This window comes from Colius striatus, chromosome 2 (genome assembly GCF_028858725.1).
Source record: "Colius striatus isolate bColStr4 chromosome 2, bColStr4.1.hap1, whole genome shotgun sequence".
Taxonomy (NCBI): domain Eukaryota; kingdom Metazoa; phylum Chordata; class Aves; order Coliiformes; family Coliidae; genus Colius; species Colius striatus.
In genome coordinates this window covers 94,964,581-94,983,967 of record NC_084760.1, presented here as the reverse complement: position 1 = coordinate 94,983,967, position 19,387 = coordinate 94,964,581, and the positions used below count along the sequence as shown (strand labels likewise).

At 44.7% G+C, this 19,387-nt stretch overlaps 2 protein-coding genes across 2 annotated transcripts in view; one reads left to right on the top strand and one right to left on the bottom strand.

Moving 5' to 3' along the window:
* Positions 1-11,304, top strand: part of CLIP4 (CAP-Gly domain containing linker protein family member 4) — a 36,208-nt gene extending 24,904 nt beyond the window's left edge. The window contains exons 12-17 of the mRNA XM_061990178.1: positions 2,961-3,101; positions 3,538-3,672; positions 5,765-5,888; positions 6,667-6,731; positions 8,586-8,658; positions 9,391-11,304. Of these exons, the coding sequence (XP_061846162.1) occupies positions 2,961-3,101; positions 3,538-3,672; positions 5,765-5,888; positions 6,667-6,731; positions 8,586-8,658; positions 9,391-9,712 (860 nt within the window). The 3' untranslated portion in view covers positions 9,713-11,304. The remainder of the gene's footprint in view (positions 1-2,960; positions 3,102-3,537; positions 3,673-5,764; positions 5,889-6,666; positions 6,732-8,585; positions 8,659-9,390) is intronic.
* A 6,923-nt stretch (positions 11,305-18,227) lies between these two features.
* ALK (ALK receptor tyrosine kinase) overlaps positions 18,228-19,387 on the bottom strand; it is a 321,490-nt gene continuing 320,330 nt past the window's right edge. The window contains exon 29 of the mRNA XM_061989641.1: positions 18,228-18,932. Within this exon, the coding sequence (XP_061845625.1) occupies positions 18,228-18,932 (705 nt within the window). The remainder of the gene's footprint in view (positions 18,933-19,387) is intronic.

Sequence of the window (19,387 nt, the reverse complement as noted above, 5' to 3'; positions counted from 1 at the left end):
TTCTTAAGTTTCTGACTGAGACTTTTTGCCCTGTATTATTGCTGCTTAGATTTTAATGAAGAACTGCATACATATACTCTTGGAATGGTTATTCTCTCCTAGGTCTATATGTCCAAGCTTGTGTAATGAAGTGTTACCATCTAACAGCACTTAGCAGTCTTGGCGTTGTAGCGTGGAAGTCTTTTAATAACAAGCTTCAAATATGAAAAACGAAATTCTAGCTTTTTTAAAAGTCCCTTTAACATATGAATCATTCTCTGCAACGACCTAGTTTGCAGAGAATGGATGGTGACTTCTACTGCATTGATTCTTTTGTTGGCTGAACTTTTAATGTAAAGGGACCTTTCTTTCAGGAGTGTCTTTAAAAATGAAGTCTCCTTTGAGGTCTTGTCTATAAAAGCATACTCAGTGTTGGTAAAAGCAGTAGTTCTTTAAAATAATATGAAGTGTGAACTTGAATATACCTTATTAGAAGAAAAGCATCTCTTTTTGTGTCCTCCATCCATGAACAGTTGTGAGGAAAAGACTCACAAGTTGTAAGGTATTTAAGCACTGTCCTATATGATACTTTCTCAGAGCTGAGCCAGAAAACTGGTATGGGCAGAGGTTTCCAACATTTTGTTTGTTGAGGAGACACTTAATGTCTTGGTCACAGAATCTTAAGGGTTGGAAGGGACCTTGAAAGATCATCTAGTCCAATTCTCCTGCCAGAGCAGGACCACCTAGAGTAGGTCACATGGGTCTTTGCGTTCTGATCACACAATTAAATTAGTTGCCAGCACAGTGTCTCAGTTTGATGGATGCTATATGATATCTGCAATTATAAAAGGATTACAGAGACTTTGCAGACTGTTAAGTGATGTGAAGCCTCATGTTGGCTTCACTGATGATACTGCAGGTGCAGAACCTTTAGGAGAACCCAGCATCCATTGAGAAAGTAGTGGGCAGTGGCTCTTTGTCAAACAGGTAGGCTGTTTTAGCTTGGGAGTTTTCCTGGAATTTGTTCTTTGTGGAGGTGTTTTGGCTTTGGGATTTTTTTAGACCCTAACTCCCCTTCAAAAAAACCTTGGAAAATTGGAAAAAAAGGTCTTGGGGGGGGTGGGGGGGAAGATGGAGAGGAGCATGGCAAAGTTCTGTAGCAATGCTGAGTCAACTTGTATAAATACTCCTTGGGAATGTTATGCTTGATAATAGTTTGTAGAAAAGGACATAGGGATATTGAATATTACAAGGTGAAGACGAGTCATCTGTGTCATGTCATAAGGTTGCAAAAGGGGAGATACATGGGAATGCACCAAAAGGAGTGTCAGCCGTGAGGTACACAAGGCCACCTGGATGCTTTCCTTGGCACCGGTAAGGGCCTCGGCTAAAACACCGCGTCTGGTTTTAGACACTGCATTTCAAAAAGGTGTGAATCAGCCAGAGAGAATTCAGAGGACACTGCAATAACTAGAGGTATAAAGCATGGCTTAGGAGAGAAGACTTGGAATTTGTGGCTGTGTGATTAAAAAGTCAGAAGATTAAAGGGATAAACCAGAAAGCTTTCGAATACATAGAACAGCATAACCCATTCTGCATGTTGTAAGGAGAGTAAGAAATCTTGAGCTAGAACTGTGGTAAATTAGATTTTACAGTAGGAGGAAAAAACCCTTGTAACAGTACAGGTAATTATGTGTTGAAATATATTGCTGAGGAAGTCCTGAGATCTCCCTGATGGGAGGATTTTAAGAGCAGGTCAAACACTCGCCTGTCAGGAAGAATCTAAAAAATAGCTGTTCTACCTGACGTAAGAGGAATGCGTTACAGGACCTGCTGAAGTCCCTGCTGCTCCTCCTTCCCCCGCCCCACAACTTCCCCCAAAACAGAGCAATCTCAATGCCTGGTTTAGTTTCAGCAGGTTTTGTTGCATTTATGTAAAAGTATAAGGTGGGCTGACCTCCAGGGTATCCATCCCTGGGCTGCCTTCTAAATATACACCTGTAGGATGTGTTTGCAAATGCACATGTGCGTTCATACCTTGGACCTGAAGTTTGCCTGCTTAGTCACCATTTATTTAGTAATCTGCACTTTCTTCATTGCAGCATCGCTGCAGCCAGTGTCTCAGAGTCTTTAGATTTCTGTCCCCAGATACCCGAGCTTTTGCTTTGACCCATTGCCTTTGCCTTCGTGCGGTTCTTGACTGGTTTGCCAAATGGGAGGATTAATTATGTTGAACACACTAGCCCTGTGTTGATATCAAGGTACTTTGCAAAAAGTAATGAATTGAGCCTCTTGGGATTCTGGGAAGTTTGAGAAGCAATATTACCTTCATTTTTCACATTGAGCAACTGAAGCATAGACACGTCTCGCTATACCCTGCCTCATTCTGGGTAGATGTGGGGGAGGAAGCGGGAGAACTGGGAGAGCCTCAAAAAGGAAGGAGGAAAAGCTGAACATAAGTCTCATCAGACAGTTTAGACATAAGGGTTTGCAAATGGAGATAAAAGTGATTTATTTCCCATTCTTATTTTATAGTACAGATTTTAATATTAATACAGTATGTAATGGAATACAGTAGGCTTTGATCCAGACAATAATTCACTCACATAATATCACCTTCCTTCCACTTCTCATCAAATCTTTAATAGGCTGGATGCTGAAAGTGTGATGGTGTGATCTTTTGACTACGAAGGCTCCCATATTTTAATAAACGTGCTTTGGACTGTTTAGAAGAACTTTTGTAGAGTAATAAAGAAGGGCCTTTTGGGACTCACAAGGCTAAGTGAGGTGCACCTATGTCATTCCTGGCAGGTGTTTGTGTAAATGCTGCCAAACAACTTCCTGTTTTGGCTCTTTACTTTGTTAATTCTGCCCACAGTGGAGGACAGGTAACGTCTTTCTTAGGGAAGCTTTTCCTTCTGCTGGCTCTGTCCTTTTCCAAGCAGGATATCTGAAGGACCATTTTCGTTTATGCCTTGTAGGTTTTCCTGGATACAGTAGCTCTTCCTCTTCTACGACCTCATTGGAAGGCAAACAGAATTACTCCAAGAAGCGGAACTCGGCTGACAGCAATAAAAAGGCAGTGACTAGAGTGTCTTCTGCCCCAGCTAAAATTCGTGCTGGTATGTATGATCTGTCCTGTGGAGGGGTATTTTTACAGGTGGGAGTTTACTACTGTACTGAGTGCTCACACTAGGGTGACTTGTGCTGTTTGAGTCATTAGTTCAAGGAAGCACATGGGAAGTAGTTTAACGGTAAACTCAAGTTTGGCAACTTAAACCAAAAAAAAGTTTTTTAGAACATCTTTGGGAGGAAAAGTGTTCTTATGGTTGGTCACTGTACCTTCCCACTGCAGAGAAAAGGCTGTAGTGCATAGTTTTCACATTGAAGCAAAGCAGTTCTTTGTCTAAGCCACATTTGTGATGTGTTGCCATGTGGTAAAGGTACGCGGTGTTAGATGTTCTCTTTTCCAATCAGTTGGCTCACCATTGAAGACTTTTTCTTAAATCTTAAAGATGCAATGTCGCTAATATCAGATCTTGTTCTTCTGTTGAGCAGGGTCGTATAGTTCTTCTGCAGCTACAAGGAAAAGTCCTTTTGATGAAGGAGAAATTCAGATTGGAGACAGAGTACTGGTGGTAGGACAGAGAACAGGCACTGTCAGATTTTGTGGGACGACAAAATTTGCACCAGGTATTCACAATGTTCTTTGTGTATGTTGTAGAATCAAGAACATGTGAGCACATGAACATTAATAGAACTTTTTCCTCACCCCCCCAAAAAAAATTCTAAATTTACTGGTTTGTTTGAAAGTTCTTTTTCTCTTCTGTGTTTCACTGAATATTTTTTACTTTAATGCAGCTGCCAGGAAAAAAAGAATGGTTTATAGTGTCATGTTTACTTGTCATAACATCACGTTTTCTTGTCCACTAAGACAGCTTACTTAGGAGAAGTATTTTGTTGTTGAAATTGTAGGTATTTTAACAAAACTTTCTGAAAATCCTAACTTTGGTCTTCAAACTGGTATATAGTTTATTGAGATCACGTGCCTTTGCTCCTCCTTTTTTGTAGTAAGCCTTTTTGGCACCGCTCATCTCTTGCAACGCTGGTACTCTTAGTGTACAGTATACCCATCTTGTTCTTAGGCCAAGAGGCATCTTTGAGAGGGTGGCTGGGTCCCATCCCCTTGCTAAAATCCATGTTGCAGTGAAGTCAGCTGTTTCCAAAGGGAAGAGAATTGTTCTAGATTCTGGAAACTAATTTCTGAATACTGTCTTTCTGAGAATACTGAAATTCAGCGTTCTTCATGTCCTTCTCTATAATCTAATTGTAAGAGTAGTACAAAACCAGTTGGTCAGTATTGCTGTGAGCACACCGTTTAGATGAGGACCGTGGGATTGATCGGTAAGCGGCAATACTCTGTCTTGACACTTGGTGGCATCAGTATTTAAAAATGTTGGAATGACAGAATGCAGGATTGTGGTACAAGCATTTTCCCCCTTCCTCCAGTTCCTTCCCGGGCAGTCCTCACTGAAGGTACTGCCATTAACTGATTCTTCCTTTTGATGTCGTGTTGTTGCTTACGAAGTAAGCAGTGAGAAAAGGGCTGGTTATCCTAATGATACACTAGAAGTAAAATCTACTAGAAGTAAAATTTTACACTAGTGTAAAATCAGAGCACAGTTTGGCACTGTAAGTCACCTCCCTCTGCCCCCAAGATAGGGAACAGGGGTGTTTTTGTGAGGAAAAACATGGTATTGCAAGTGGGGGTGGAACGATGACAAATCTTCACTGGCTGCAAACCCAGTAATTTATAGGAAATGTAACATGCATTTTTAAGTATTTCAATTTTAACGTGTATCAGAGCTCTGGAAGTTACCCAAGCTTTATTTATTTATTTATTTGCTGCAATGCAGATCTTTCTTTAATTCTAAAAACAGGAAGAGGAGAACTTCAGATGGACTGAGCCCTTCTAATTCATAAGCTGTCACTCCCGAGTTTCTTGAGCTGATAATTAGGATCACCGTTTTATCCAGTGCCTTAGTACCAAGTGGCTTGAATTAAATTTTGAATCTTTTGGGGATGGATAGCATAAGGACTGCTAATGGAGTATGAAGTTTAGCACCTTTAGGTAATTAGCTCACATTTATCACAGGTTATGAATGACCAAGCTTATTAACATCTTGATGCCTATTCTGTAGTGTTCTCGTACGAGATGAATTGCTGGCCATTTCCCATCCTTGCACCCTCCTCTCAGTATCGCACCACCAGCCTCGCAATTTGTATTAATTATAACTTACTAGATGGAAAGAAGGAATGAATTAATACCAAAACTTTCATTTTACTGTTGATGATCTCAGATGAGGTATAAACCATGTGGCCAGGGAGCTAAAGAGGGACCCTTGAACCACCACTCCTCTTCTTTCCCGTCTCCTTTTAGTCAAACAGTTGCCGTTAACGTTCAGTAACGTTGTGTTTGGCTTTAGTAGATATATCAAGGGGTTGTTAATTACTTTTCTGTAGTAATTAAAATGGCAATAATTTTCTCAGGAATGTATAAAAATGCTGAGACGATTCTCTTGTGACAGAATTTTTTTGCATAGGTACATAAATAGTAATACATACCCATATATATGTGTATAAAATAAAACAACAATCCAGCCAGTTCTTAGCTAGGAGCTGTTTTCCTTAATGTGGATGAACACCAACCGTACCGACTGCCTAGACAAAGAAAAGCCTGTGGTGTTTTGTTTGAAACACTGATTTGTACTGTTTTGGAACTTAGGATTCTGGTGTGGAATTGAGTTGGACAAACCTCATGGGAAGAACGATGGTTCCGTGGGAGGAGTTCAGTACTTCAGTTGCCTTCCCAGATACGGTATATTTGCGCCACCGTCTCGAGTCCAGAGGTAAGCACTGACGCTGCTCTAACGTTTGTGCTGCCAAATGCTTTCTTAATGTGTTTCCAGGGGGAAACAAAGCATTACAGAAGTGATGGAAGAAATAAAGGTTTTCTTCTGCTAATGGAAGTTTATAACCTCCATCAAAAACCTGGTGGGTTTTAGGTCAGCTTTTAGAAAGCAGAGTACAAATTGGAAATGCAGCTCCTCCCGTTTCTTTTGCAGCCACTTCAAGTATTTTCAGTCCAGAGCCTCTGTTTCTGATCAAGTCTGTGTTCATTAAACCTTACTTTTGTGACCCAGTCCCAATGCCCTGAGCTAAATTTGGTTATAAGAGGAAGTTGCCCTTGGACATGACTGGAAATCCTGTTCTCAGTCCAGCTCACTGCCCAGAGCAGCCAAAGCACCTGACACTTTCTTTGTACTCTCTTTGTTAGGTTTCAGGAAGAACATCTGAGCAGCACTGTGCTATTTGCTCTTGAAGTTGTATCTAGTTACTCTGACAGATGTGTTCTTGTTTTTCTTTCCCTGAATATCCTAGTTCAGACAAACTGTTAAAGAACTTGCCTTAAAATTGTACATGCTCTCCTGCTGAGTAAAAGATGAGTAACTCAAACTCGTTTGCTCCAGGCACCTCTTACATACCTGCCTGAAATGTTACTGTCTCTGGGGAGCGGATGGAGGGGGAAAAGAATCAGAACTTAACCAGCATTTGACAAGAAGGACTCCAGTAGTAGATTCACTTAGAGTTGAACTGAAATGACTTTGTTGTGTTCTTGCTTTTCAGACTAACAGGTTCTCTGGACTCTCTCACAGAGACTTCACTGAGCAAAAGAAACAACACTTTTCCAGGTAGGGGGGCGTGAGATGCTGTGATTTGGGTTGGGGGGCCAACTGTGGCCTGCCACTCTACAGCAGAACCTGACGCACAAAAGCTCCATCCTCAGTAAGCACAACAGATGTTTAAGGAACACAGATGCCAACCTGAGTCTGGCTGCTGGTCCCTTCCTAAAAATGTAGCCTGCAGAAGGAACTGTGGGCTACTCTCTTGTTACTAACCCTACACTGGCAGAAACAATTGTCAGAGTTAAGATTGTTCACATTCTTCCCTTAGTACCGCATTGCGTTCGAGTCAGAGTTAAGGAGCAGGTTCAACTTGACTTCAGCAAGGCTTTTGACACTGTCTCCCATAACATCCTCATCAGAAAGCTCAGGCACTGTGGCTTGGATGAGTGGACAGTGAGGTGAATCGAGAGCTGGCTGAATGACAGAGCCCAGAGGGTGGTGATCAATGGCACAGAATCGAGTTGGAGGCCTGTGGCCAGTGGAGTTCCACAGGGATCAGTTCTGGGGCCAGTCTTGTTCAACATCTTCATCAAGGATGTGGATCTGGATGAGGGGACAGAGTGTACCCTCAGCACGTTCCCTGATGACACCAAACTGGGAAGACTGACTGATTCCCCAGAAGGCTGTGCTGCCATTCAGTGGGATCTCGACCGGCTTGAGAGTTGGGCAGAGAGGAACCTCATGAGGTTCAACAAGGACAAGTGCAGAGTCCTACATCTGGGAAGGAACAACCCCATGCACCAGTACAGACTGGGGGTTGGCCTGCTGGAGAGCAGCTCTACAGAGAAGAGACCTGGGAGTCCTGATTGCTGGCTCATATTTAGCTTATTATCAATGTGCCCTCGTGGCCAAGAAGGCCAATGGCATCCTGGGATGCATCAAGAAGAGTGTGGCCAGCAGGTCAAGGGAGGTTCTTCTCCCCCTCTACTCTGCCCTGGTGAGGCCTCATCTGGAGTCCTGTGTCCAGTTCTGGGCTCCTCAGCTCGAGAGAGACAGGGAACTGCTGGAGAGAGTCCAGCGCAGGGCCACCAAGATGATCAGGGCACTGGAACATCTTTCATACGAGGAAAGGCTGTGGGAACTGGGGCTATTTAGTCTGGAGGAGACTGAGGTTGGATCTTATTAACATTTACAAATATCTAAAGGGTGGGTGTCAGGAGGTTGGCACATCCCTTTTTTCTATAGTAGCTAGCAACAGGACAAGGGGTAATGGGATGAAGCCGAAACATGAAAAGTTCCACTTAAATATAAGAAAAAACTATTTCACTATTCAGGTGAGGGAGCCCTGGCACAGGCTGCCCAGAGGGGTTGTGGAGTCTCCTTCCTTGGAGGTCTTCAAGACCTGCCTGGACATGTTCCTATGCGACCTGATCTAGATGAACCTGCTTCTGCAGGGGGGTTGGACTAGATGATCTCTAAAGGTCCCTTCCAACGCCTTCCATTCTATGGTTCTATGAACTTATGGTTAATATAAATGGAGACAGATGAAGGAAGGGATCAGGGTAGGGAGGATCCATATAAAAGTACCGAAACTTTGGTGAGATAATTGAAGGTAGTTATTTTTCATTTTCCTTAGCTAGGCTTTTGGTGAAAGGCTGCTTTAAATTACCCTTGTTTGATTGCCTTCATTTCATTTAATTTCATTTCTCTCCTCTCTGAAAATTTGAATATGTTATGGACATTCCCATTCGTGAGAAGTTTCCTCACTGAATTTCCAAACCAGAAGGGAGAATGTGTAAACTTTTACAGTATACTTTATATAGAATATAAAAGAAAACACAATATGAGTTCATAAAGGTTTTGGTTGGGTTTTTTTTTTTAGAAGTAAGTCCTACATGGCTCATTAACCTTTCCATTTAGGTTTTAGACGCAGTCTAAGCACCACTTCTGCATCCTCACAAAAGGAGATAAATAGAAGGAACTCCTTTGTCAGGTGAGTGTCTCAAGTGTAAAACGTTGCGGGGAGCTGGCTGTTAGCTTTACTGTTTCGTGTCCAAAAGAAAATCTTTATACATGTATAATATCTGGACCTCTACGTGTTTATTTTTTCCTTCCAAAATGGACCAACAGTAGACCCTTTTCTGAGGGTGTCCAGGAGCACAGTCCTTGAAGTCAGGTTGGCATTAAAATCACTTGGTGGTCGCTCATCACTGCGTATTCTCCAACTTCTGTTTTCACACAGCTGGGTGACATTCAGAGGGTCTTGTTAAAGGATTTCACTTTCTCCTGGTGATCCTGACTGCCTCTTGCACGTTGAATGTTGTTTTGACTAAACTCTTTCCGGCCCCAAACAAATAAACTGTTTCCTACCGCTCAATTTGTTGGTCCTGTCACCTACGGTGACTAGCTTCAAGGGGAGAGGAAAAGGGTTTGCCAAGTATTTCAGCTGCCACATGTGCCAGCCTGTTAATGGTGATACATGTTTGGCCAGTGATGTGAGAGCAAGCCCAGTTTTTAAAAAAGGGCTTTGAGGTGTTTCCCTGTGCACCTTACTCTGTTAGTGTGGCTTGCTCTGGCAGGGTGGTTGGACTCGATGATCTGTTGAGGTCTGTTCCAACCCTTAAGATTCTGTGATTCTGTGATACAGATTTGCCCTCAGTGTTTCACAGAAAACAAAGACTCTTTCCTTTTTCTTTCCCCTCCACCCCCTTTGGTTCCCAACCAGATCCAAGAGCTCCGTGTTACGGCGCAGCTGGAGTAACACTGCAACAGCCACCGCCGAGGGACCGGTGAAGCTGCACGAAGGCTCCCAGGTCCTACTGAGCAGCTCCAACGAAATGGGCACCATCAGGTACATCGGTCCCACCGACTTTGCACCGGGGATATGGCTGGGGCTGGAACTCCGAAGCGCCAAGGGGAAGAATGACGGCTCCGTGGGGGAGAAGCGCTACTTCACCTGCAGGCTGAACCACGGTGTCCTGGTGCGGCCCAGCCGGGTCACCTACCGTGGCATTAACGGCGCCAAGCTTGTGGATGACATCTGCTGAGCCTCGATGGGCTGGCGGGGTAGGGGAGTAGCATTTGAAAGCATACAAGAACCCCATCTAAGATGCAGACTTATTTTTAAATGATTCAATCTGCATTTACATGTTACATATATATAGGTGTATATATGTATGTGTGTGTACATATAATATATATTTTAATATATATAGGTATAAAAAGGAGAGAAAGAGATGAAAAAGTTGAGTTACATTAAGAATTCAAACCACTGTTCTGTTTCCCTAAGAGAAACAGCTCTTGCCTGGGAGGGTTATTGCAAAAGCACCTTGGGTCTGAGGTGCTGTGTTATTTGAACACTGTTCCTGTTGGAGAAGGCAAGTCTCCATCCATCCATCCCTGCAGCTGCTTTGTGCTTCCTGCAGTATTTACCTGATTTTTTTCCTCTGCATAGTTGGGAACCGATGCTGCTCTGCGTGTTGCCCGCTTTTGACAGAGGAGGTGGGTAACAAGTGACATTATTCTGGTAACCAGGAGCTTTGTCAGTTCCAATACCAGCTGCTAGCAATAAGAAAGCAGAAAAAAATACCCTAAACCCAACCCCCCTTTTCAGGCAGTTGTGAAGTGTTTTTACATTTTATCATTTGTCTCCCTCCTTTCCCCCTCCTGTTCTCCCCTCCTGAATGCAAAAGGGCTGATAAAGAGGAGGAGTTGGGGTTATCCTAGTGAACAGCAGCAATTTGATCAAAAGCCTTTAAAAAGCACAAATCTGCTGCATGCCTGTCTGTATAGTACAGAGCACTCATTGCTGCCTGCTTTGGTAGAAGGAGCTACGTGTAAGAAGCACTCTAAAATAATGCACTTTGCACTCTCCTGGAGAGCTTTCCCTCATTTTTAAAGACTTTCTTTGTTTGGTGCGCTGCAGGCTGTAAGTATTCCAGTTTTTAAATGCAAATAAACCCAGAGTGGAAGTATACATAATAGCCTCATCATAAATATTAACTCTATAAATACAGCCTGGTGTGGGCTATGTGCAGGGTTTTCAAGCAAGTTATTAATGTTATTTGATTTGTTTGTGACACATGTTTTTGTTATCATTTGTTTCCTTTGGACAAGTTTCCACTATAAATTTCTTAGGTTAAATTAAGGATAGGTGTAGGTACAGCATTGTGGCACACCTTGATGTGACATTATTTGCCTCTCGGCCTTTTAAGACAACTAGTGTTTTGTCCATGTTTTAAACATATAATATATTTTAATTGCTTGGCACATGTAAATGTTATTTTATCAGGCTGGTCATTTTATTCTTAAACAACCTGCTTGCTTTCACTTGGAGGTGGCGACACTTTAAATTACATCATAGTATCCTCTTTTTAGACAGAATTATGCTGCTGTTACCTTCTTTTAGATATCGCTGTAGCTATTTTTCCTGAGCTGTATTTAAAGTAATGCATATTGTATTCTAACTTATGGGAATTTTTAATGGAATATAAAAGCTGTAACTTTCTGACTGTAAATATATATATATATATATATATATATATAATTTAATGCTTTATATTTGAAGATGCAGATACTCAGTGATGTGCTGAGCTTAACTTTGTCCGATACCTGTTTCCTGCTGGTATTAGTAAAATGAAACTCTGGCGACTATTGTGGCAGCACAAGAACGTTCATTAGGTCGGGGCACAATGTGCATCCCCTCCCTTCTGTTCTTAGGTACAAAGCGGGCCCAGGGGATGCCACACGGAATGGCAGCTGTGGAACATCAGCCAGATGCTCCCATTGCATGGGCTTGGCCGGCCCCGCTGCTCCTGGGTGGGCAGCTCAGGTCCTATAGGGAAACGCTCCTTACCAGAAATGCATTATTTTCCTGCCTTGTAGGATGGAATGGATGTAACTGCATGATCTGAGGGGTAGCTGGAGTTCTGCAAGAGGCATGTAGGGCAGCAAGCATGGGCATGGCAGCAAGCTCAGACAGTTTGTTATAGTCACAGCACCTTCTCTGTGGCGTACCTTGCACTGATGGCATAATCCAGGGGAATCACCTCTTTCCTAGAGTTTGACTCACTGCTCTTTTTTTCTCTCCAAGGGTGTTGGGCTGTGCCTTCCACAGCTCTGTAGTAACACCCAGCTCAGCTGGAAGTGGGGTCTCGGTGGCCTGGGCTAGCAAAGGCTGCTGAACTTCCTTGAATCCTGTTTGAGGGGCAGAGAGCACAGGTCCACTCTGGGTGTGGGTGCAGTATGCTTTCCCTGCAGTTCCAGCTTCAGCTTGCTCCACTCTTCTCCTGGAAGCTCAGGCCAAAACCAGCTAGAGCAGTGTGTCCAGGAGCAAGTCAGGACTGGTACCATTACGGAGCTGTTTTGGTAGCACTGAGAATTCTTCTGCAAGAAAGGAAGAAGCGCTGCAAATTTGTGTGACCTGAAAGAGAAATGAATCAGTCCCTCCATTCATTCCAGAAAGGATTACTGATGGTTGTCTTCAAGCTGGGGATGGAAGGGATTTGTGCTTCCCTAAATCCGGGGTAAGTTGCCATAATCCCTTTCTCCAGCCCTTGCAGGACTCTTCCTGTCATAAAAAATAATTCTGAAAATAACTGGCAGTGAAGTTTGAAATTAGGTGCTGTGCCCAGGTCTGTACCAGCACGGCCCCAGACTGATTAGAAAAAAGACAAATGATCCTCAAAGTCCCCATAAACAACATTAAATATTTTCTGGTTTATAAATAAATCAGCAGCTGGTGCCCAGCAATTCTGTGCTGCCTACACAGACTTTGAGGCTTGTCCTTGTTCCACAGCCTGTCTCTGGGGTCCAAGCAGCAACCGAACTCCTCTAGGCTTTGTTAGACACAGGTTGGAAAGGAGTCGTCACAGGTGTGACAGGAGGAGGAGAACTTCCTCAAGGTGTCCCAGGATGGGGAATTAATTTGCAGAGAGTTTGGTCCAGTTGGATTCAGTGACTGTTTTCACAGATGTTGACAGTAATGGTTTTCTGGGCAGGGAGCCGGTGCTATCCTGTTGTTGCTATCCAGCAAGGTCTGAGGCAGGAGGATCCAAAATTGGCACTGCAGATCTGCAAAACATAACCTAGTTTCTCTGCCAAGTAAGCCCTGTTGCATGTGAGCTTGTTGCACAAGCGGCAAGTCCATTGCTTTTACAGAGCTTGGCTTTTACGTCATGGCTTTTACAGAGCTTGTCAAACACCTGGTGGAAACTGAGACTATGTCTGTGAAAGCCACAGAGCAGAATACTCACCTGCAGCCCTGCTCCTGGCTTGCTGCAGACCAACAGCTCTGGGGGTAAAATAGAAAGTAGAGCAAAGGTTGGCAGCCAGTGCCAGATCCAAACCAGCATGTGGTGGTGGTCTGGGGACTGACTGTACTGCTAAGACAGGGAAGAACCAAAGTGTGAGGGGAAGTGTGAGAGAGGTGCCTGCACGTGCCTGCTCAGGGGACAAAAAAAAGTCTTGTTCACTAAACCAGAGTATTATCCTGCAGGAGCAGGAGCATGGGGATAAACAAGTAAAGGAGGATAAGGTCCTAATTTCAAGGACTATTTCTTAAGAAAGCTGTTACCTGTGATGACAGAATGTGGTAGGGGAAGGGGAAAAAATCCTATGTTTGTTACAGGGCTTGATACTGGCACTCTACTGGATTAGAATCTGGTTTATTAGACCTACTCAAAGTCTGTGTCCAGACTCAAAGAAATTTGCTGGTTTAGGATATAAATATTTAGGAATGAAAACCCCTCAGTGCTCTCTTCAGCCATGTACTTTGTTCTCTTTCTATAGCGGCCACTTTCCTGTAGGCAAAACCAACCTTGGTGGTGGTCAACTGAGGGAACGGCACTTCCTCCTGTAAGAAAGAAACTTGGAGGTGGGCATTTGCAAGGCAGACACACACTGCTGCCAGCCAGAAAGGTGGCTGACCCGGGCCAAGGTCACCCGCGCTCCTCGGTGGATGGTGTTCCTTAATATCTCTATAACCTCACCGTGTAAAAATGGGTGTCGGGAGTCGTCCCTTGGCTGTTGATTCAATGATGACACAGCCCACGACAGAGCAAGCCAGCTACAGTCATTTTATTTGTCTTCATGCCTTGTGGTTCACTACACTTGTTTACAATACAAATACACTATTCAATACAAAATACTCAATGACCATATATTAGTATTTTTCTTCATCATCTCCCTGAAGTGCACAGGCCCTTCCTTTATCAACAATGGCACGTAAACTGCTGGACATGAGACACTCACTCACTCAAAGAAGCCGGATGCAGACAATGCAGACATTTTCCTGCGATGGGTTTAGCTTTGGGACAGACACACAGGGACGTCTTTACTGCTGCAAAAGTCTGTTTTATGCTCTTCCTGCACCCAGGTGGTTGTCACCCAGCAGGAGCAGACATGCAAAGATGAAATCCTTTGGTGCCTACTTCAGCCCTCTCGCACCCAGGGCTGCCTCTTCCCACCTGTGGCCGGAGGGCTGTGAGCAGCCCTAGGGTGCCGGCCCTACCTCCGCTGCCGCCCCTCACCAGTGCCCAGGGCCGTGGCACCGACCTGGCTGCTGCCACGCTGCCTGCCCAGGCAGGGGATGGAGAAACAAGGCTCAGCAGCAAAAAAGAAGATGAAGAGACAAGTGCAAAGGCAGATCCTCAGGCATCCCACCCTTGTTTGCCTTCATCAGCAACCTGAACGGGGAACCTACCGAACGTCTATAGGAAAGGGGTAACATCCAGGTGGAAATCAGCCATTTCGCGAGTATGAGAGTGGTAGCGCAGGATTTTCCCAGTCGTGCTTTACCTCCTGTAGATAATACTGCTTCCCGCTTTTCTACTGTAGGGTGAGGAAGACACAGGTAAGTATTACATGTAAGTGCCAGGCAATACTTACGTATTGCCAATGAAAAAGATTAACAGCCTCTAAAAAGAAGCTCCTTATATAAATTTACATTATCTCAGTAAATTATATTTAAAAAAATATGTCATAGACAAAAATGGGTAAAAGAGTTAAAATAACTTGATTTTTTTGTGGGTTCCCCCCCCGCCCCTCCTGTAACACTCTAAGCTGAGCCCGGAGGAGTTTAATACAGGACTTTGGGATTTACACGTGCCAGAGTCTGGTGAGCTCACAGTGATTTAAGCGCCTTTTGTTCCCTGCAGCTCTGAACCAAACAGGTGAATCTTTCCAGACACAGAAATTAAACATTCCTAGTCAATGAGTGGATGTGAGCTCTTGCTAATGATGTAGAGCTATAGGAAAGGTACCAGAATGAAACTGCTAGACACTGAGGCAGAAGAGATGTGAGCACCACACGCTTGCAGGTAGAAGAACAAAGTATATGGCAATGCCATCATGCGCAGAATTTAAGCCACTGTCCCCTTAGAGCTGTGTTGAGTGAATTACATGCACTGTAATTTGAATTTACACACAGTGATACAAATACAAGTCTTATACTGTCACTGAAATGCTGGCAATGCAACAGGACATGCTTCAGGTTAAGCAATGCAACTGCAGATGACCAGGAAACACTTTTATGCCACCTGCACACAAGTAGCAAGCACCCTTTGGTGCAGGCACTTAGCTCATGGAAAGCGTTTGTTATTGATAGTATTAATTGTTTTCTAAGAACGAGGACAGGCAAATGCTCCAACCCTTGTTCCCTGCACAGGTAGATTTATCATCAATATTTACAAAACAGTTTTTGCAAGCTGGGGTTGTGTGCTTGGTCGGCACACAGGAGTACCCAAACGAAATCCTTGCTGTGGAAGAGTTCAGAGATGTGACGTTTTTTTACGTTAAAAATGAGCCCAAACCAGACTTCCAAATTCTAAGAGTTAAAGAGGGAGGATTTAAAAAACCCAAACCACAAAACCCGACGCAAACTCATCCTGCAACAAAGCATTTTATGCCAGACACGAGCAGGAAGCGACTTAAACCCAAGCGCTAATGCTGAACGGCGTTTATCTCAACGCTCCCTACCCAGCAGCTTGGAGAATTTCAGTAGTAATTCACCATTTCCCCTGACCAGAATTAGCACCTCACATATGTTGTAGGTAAGAAGCAGTAATGTGTTTAGCTCCTTCATGTTTTATAACTCCCATTCTGTAAGAGTATTTCAGTTGAAATTCTGTGACAAAATAACTGCACAGCACAAGCTGCAGAGCAGTATTGGCTCTTTCACTGTGGCTGGGGAAGGCTGCCTTTCCCCCCTTGCCCCGACAAACTTATCATCATCTCTTGCTGCTTGTGCTTTTAAAGCTTCTGTAGAAATTCTACCTTTAACATCACAACCTGACAGCTTATCTGCATTTGTGCAGCATCAGAGTTGCTGCTCCAGGTCCAAGAACTAATAATTTCAGCTAGTCAAAGATCATTAACTTTGTGACTTTTTGATCTTGTGTATTTTTTTAAGAACAGTCATTAGCATCTAGGTCAGATTCTGTCCTCAGGAGCATGTGAGAGGCAAGACAGCAACAACCCACTGTGGCTCCTGTGCAAAGGACAGCTAAAGAAAACAATGAGGAGCTTCAGCCCTTACGAAAATGAGGCAGCTGCGATATTGAATTGAAAATTGCTATTATATGTGAATAGTATGCCAGTATAAGAATTGTCCTGGTAGTGCTTAGCTCCTGAATTAATCAGCTTTCCTGAGACTCTAGAAAACTACCCCATTGAGTTTACTGAGCTAGAAAGAGAGAGAGATCAGTGTGACGCTAAGCTAGGCAGAATCGCTCCCCGGGGGCTATTTCATGACAAGAGCTGCAAGCCTAACGACCTTGAAGATCATAAATATTCTCTTAGTTCAGGCTGAAGAGGCCCGTGCTCAGCAGCAACAGCAGCACACCTGAGGCGTGACCCTGACCATCCATCCCTGCCAGCCCACACACGCGGCAGCAGGGCGGCACAGCCTGAGCAGAGCAACGTGAAATTTGCAGCACCGTCCCAAGAGCACAGCCCTGGGAACCAACCTCCACACGCAGCTTTGGCATTTGTTTGAAAAAGGGGCTCAGTTCTGTGTACCAGAGACATTGGAAAGGCAGGTTAGGAAAGCACACTACCTCCCTTATCTTAGGTTTTTGGGGTTTTTTTTTTGCAAGAGTGGTATCCAAACCATCTCATTTCACTGTGCACATCTCAAAAGTTAGGAGCACGCACGTGTGGATTCTGGTTTGTTCCCTTACAAAGATAGGAAGCTTACCTCAAAGTTTGGATCCAGGGCCAGATTCAGAGGCACTTCACTGAAACGAAGAGTCTCAGACTGAAGAACACCTTCACATGCCTTTGCTGATGCCCCGCTACGCCCAGTTGGATGGAAATAGGCACCTCCTTTTTCGGGTAGCGTTCATACTAAAACAGCTCCTTGCAACCCTAAGTGGAAGTTACTAATGCACATCTTTACACATGAAGTATTTCCTACATCTATGTTTTGACAAGACACTTAACTACAATATTTTTCATGCACAAGGTGTACAAAATGAGTCAATGCAGTGTTTGTCTTTAAACCACTATCATACACCTGTTTTGTTAAAGGAACAAGGGCTGCAAACCCTTTAAATACAGACAGTATCTGGCATCCAGATCCTGGCACGATGTAGTCTTCTGCCTTTTGGTTGTTGTTTGTACAGGGGACATCAAAGTCTATTGTCAACCTCTGAGGTATGCAGGTGGCTGTCCATTTTTAGGGCACGGTGAAAGTTTCTCTCATGATCATAGTCCTGTAAAACTTCACCTCGGTTCCACTTGACACGCACAAGTTCCTGATGAAGGGCATTCCTACTTTTGTAGGACAGCAGGAATTTTAAAGGCCTTTACTCAGTTTTAGTGCTTAAGCACTGGAAGAAGAAAACAAGACCCCTGGCCAAACACCCCCACCCCTGCCCCAGGATGCCTTGTAGCATCTCACCCCATCCTCTGTGCTGCTTCTCCTCTCTTTTAAGCGAGGCAGCACAACCAGTATCTTTCTGTTGCCCTGCCAACACCTCCATAACCGCTGCTCGTTCAAGGACCTTCAAAGACCGACTGTAGCTGGAACACAACTTGGGAAGGTGCCGTTGTGTTACCATCCGGCACTGTTGTTATCCTGCTTCGGTTTGGATAGAGGTTGCTCTCTCCAAACCCGTTACAACCTCCACCGGCTGCGGGAGATCGCCAGGCGTCACACAGCAACCACAAGTTTGGCACAGAAAACCCCGGGCATGGAACACTCAAGGCAGTGAGCTGTGGCTTGACACTTAAGCAGAGAACACACAACTGAGGAAAGCTCACGGGAAGGGCATGACGACAACCATGCGTATGAGTCGATGTGACAGCAGCTGGGCCTTGCAGCTAACATCTGTTTCCTGTATCCTCCCTCCCCCTTGTTTCTTTTACTGTACTGGTGTTTTGGTGGTTTGAAGCCTCTCGGGATAGTGGAAATTACAGCTTCGAGGGCGGCACTTTTGGAGCAAGTTGGCACAAAATGGAAGGTAATGCTGTCGGATCCCTTGCTCGTGGTGTATTGGGTAGACAGGACATTTCTTCAAGGCTCAGGGCCCACAGGGGAAAAGTCAAGAGGGTAGAGGGCTCTCACAGCCCCTGCTGGGTTATGTGGCTCTTGTTTCTAAGGACGGGGTCCTCGTAACTGCTAGTGCAAGGTGGTGTGGAGGCTTCCAAGGGTAAGCCCTGCTGTTGGTATCCATAGTTGACGTTCCCACAGGGGAAGTGGCGGAGCCTAAAGAGAGGCACTTCTTTAACACTTGCTGTTAGGGAAGACGGCTCTAACAGCAGGGAGGAGCCTGGCAGCCGGCCAGTCACAATGTTGGGCCCCACAGTACAGGTCCCTTCCTGTCCCAGATTCTCCCTCTCGGGCATCTCCTTCTCCAGCAGAGCGCTGCTTTTGCTGGCTTGCTTCTCTGCAAACCAGGAGCCGTAGGTTGGATTCCAGAGGTTGGTGGGTTTGTTTCTGGAGCCCCGGCTTTTGTGCAGCTCAGAAGGGGGGTTGGACTGGGCGTAGGCCATGTTGATATGCCCTCCAGCTGAGGCTGGCTGCACCTTCCCTGGCACCGGCGGTTCCATGGCTCCCACTTTCCCTAGAGGTTTTCCAGCAGCGATGGCTGACGGCAGGGGTGGTGGAGATGGCAGAGTTTGTTTGTCATCCTTTCTGTCTTGGTGAGTGGAGACCAAGAGCGGAGGAATTCCTTCTGGATCGTCGGGGCGCATCGCTACCTTCTCCTCCTCCTCAGCCGATGGGCCGTATTCTACTGGCAAAGCGGTGTTGATGACGTCTGGATCCTGCCAGAGAGAACAGTGAGAATGTCTCAAAGTCTGCCTACCACCGTGCATACTCGGGCTGGGTGAAAGACCTGACACAGCTGCCAGCCTATGACTACAGCGTGTCGTCCCCAAGTTCCACATGTAGGGGATGCTGAAAAAATGCGGTTAGCTGTGAGATGCAGTGGAAGGATACCCTTCAAATCAAACTGTTAAAAAAGAACCATAGCAACCCTAAAACTCACCATAGAACAGCAGAGGCACGAAAACAATGAGAAACATTTCTTATGTCCAGCCAAATTTCCTGTGAGAATGCTGTTTTGTAATCTATATCATCTCCAAGTTCATAACATTCTCAGAGAATATTGAGAAAGTTTCAGCTGTGAAAGTAGTGCCTCCACACACGAGGGAGGAATGGAAAAGCAGAGAGAAGGCAATACTGCCAGACCCCTTGAAGCCTGAATCCATAGGGACTG